Genomic DNA, 928 nt, shown 5'->3' with positions numbered 1-928 from the left:
CGAGACGATCTAGTGGACGAGAGCAACGTACGCGACTTTGATCGAGTCTGCTCCGTGGGAGATCCTTGCTGCCAAGATTGATCCTCTCACGTTCAGAGGTTGGGTTGGTTCCGACACATGATGCGACTCTACGCTTCTTACGAGGATGAGCATCTTCGGGCTTATTGGGACTCCATCCACGCCTTTTCGGTGAGCATCGCCAAGCGTCGTGCCAGTCGGTACTTGGAAGCGTTCTATACTGATCGTAAGCAGCGTCGATCCAGGGCCGCCGCCCGGTGGAAGTCGTTCCTTCAACAGGTGCTGACCGGCTTGCTCCGGGGCTCCTGCGACATGGACTTGTTGCTGGATCCCTTCTTCCTGAAATTCCCTCGACCTGGCGAGGCAGGTGCCTGGTGTTCTGGAATCGAGGACGGAGCCGATCTTGGAGGCGTTGACCATTACGAACAGGGCCGATCGTTGGCGCAACCTCTATCGCGACGAGCCCGAGATTCACCCGGCGCTTGGGATCGCTCGTCTTCCCGGAAAGTTCGTGCCCTCCTCTTCCTGATCGCGTGTTGCCCTTACGTGTTCGCTAGCAACTTGTAGGTTTCCGCTCCCGTCGAGAAGGTTCCGTCAGATCTAATCCGACTTAATCCATGCGTATCTTTTTCCATTTCTTCCAGAATTCTTGAGGGTTTATTGCCTATGTTTTCCGACCTATTCAGGCCCACGGCACTCCATATGCACCACCTCCTCCTTGAAATCTGCAGCCTTCCTGCAGATCCTTCTTCCTCTCACTTCTCCACAGCGGCCAACCCACCGCAGATGTTCCGCCACTTACTCCTAATGTGATTGCATCGCCTCGGACCGGTTGCGATCTGTCCTTCCCCGGTCAAAATCTCTTAGCAACGCTCCACAGTTGAGATCAGTCTTATCGACCCACGACGGC

General features: G+C 55.4%; 1 protein-coding gene across 1 annotated transcript; it reads left to right on the top strand.

The window, feature by feature from the left end:
- Positions 1 to 117: 117 nt before the first annotated feature.
- Positions 118 to 581, top strand: PPTG_20007 (hypothetical protein; the record flags this gene model as incomplete). The annotated part of the gene is made up of 1 exon (XM_008918610.1): positions 118 to 581. A coding segment is annotated over one exon (462 nt), but the record flags the coding sequence as incomplete, so codon positions are not given.
- Between the last annotated feature and the right edge of the window lie 347 nt (positions 582 to 928).

This window comes from Phytophthora parasitica (assembly GCF_000247585.1).
Source record: "Phytophthora parasitica INRA-310 unplaced genomic scaffold supercont2.243, whole genome shotgun sequence".
Taxonomy (NCBI): domain Eukaryota; phylum Oomycota; class Peronosporomycetes; order Peronosporales; family Peronosporaceae; genus Phytophthora; species Phytophthora nicotianae.
This window is presented reverse-complemented; position numbering and strand designations above follow the sequence as displayed.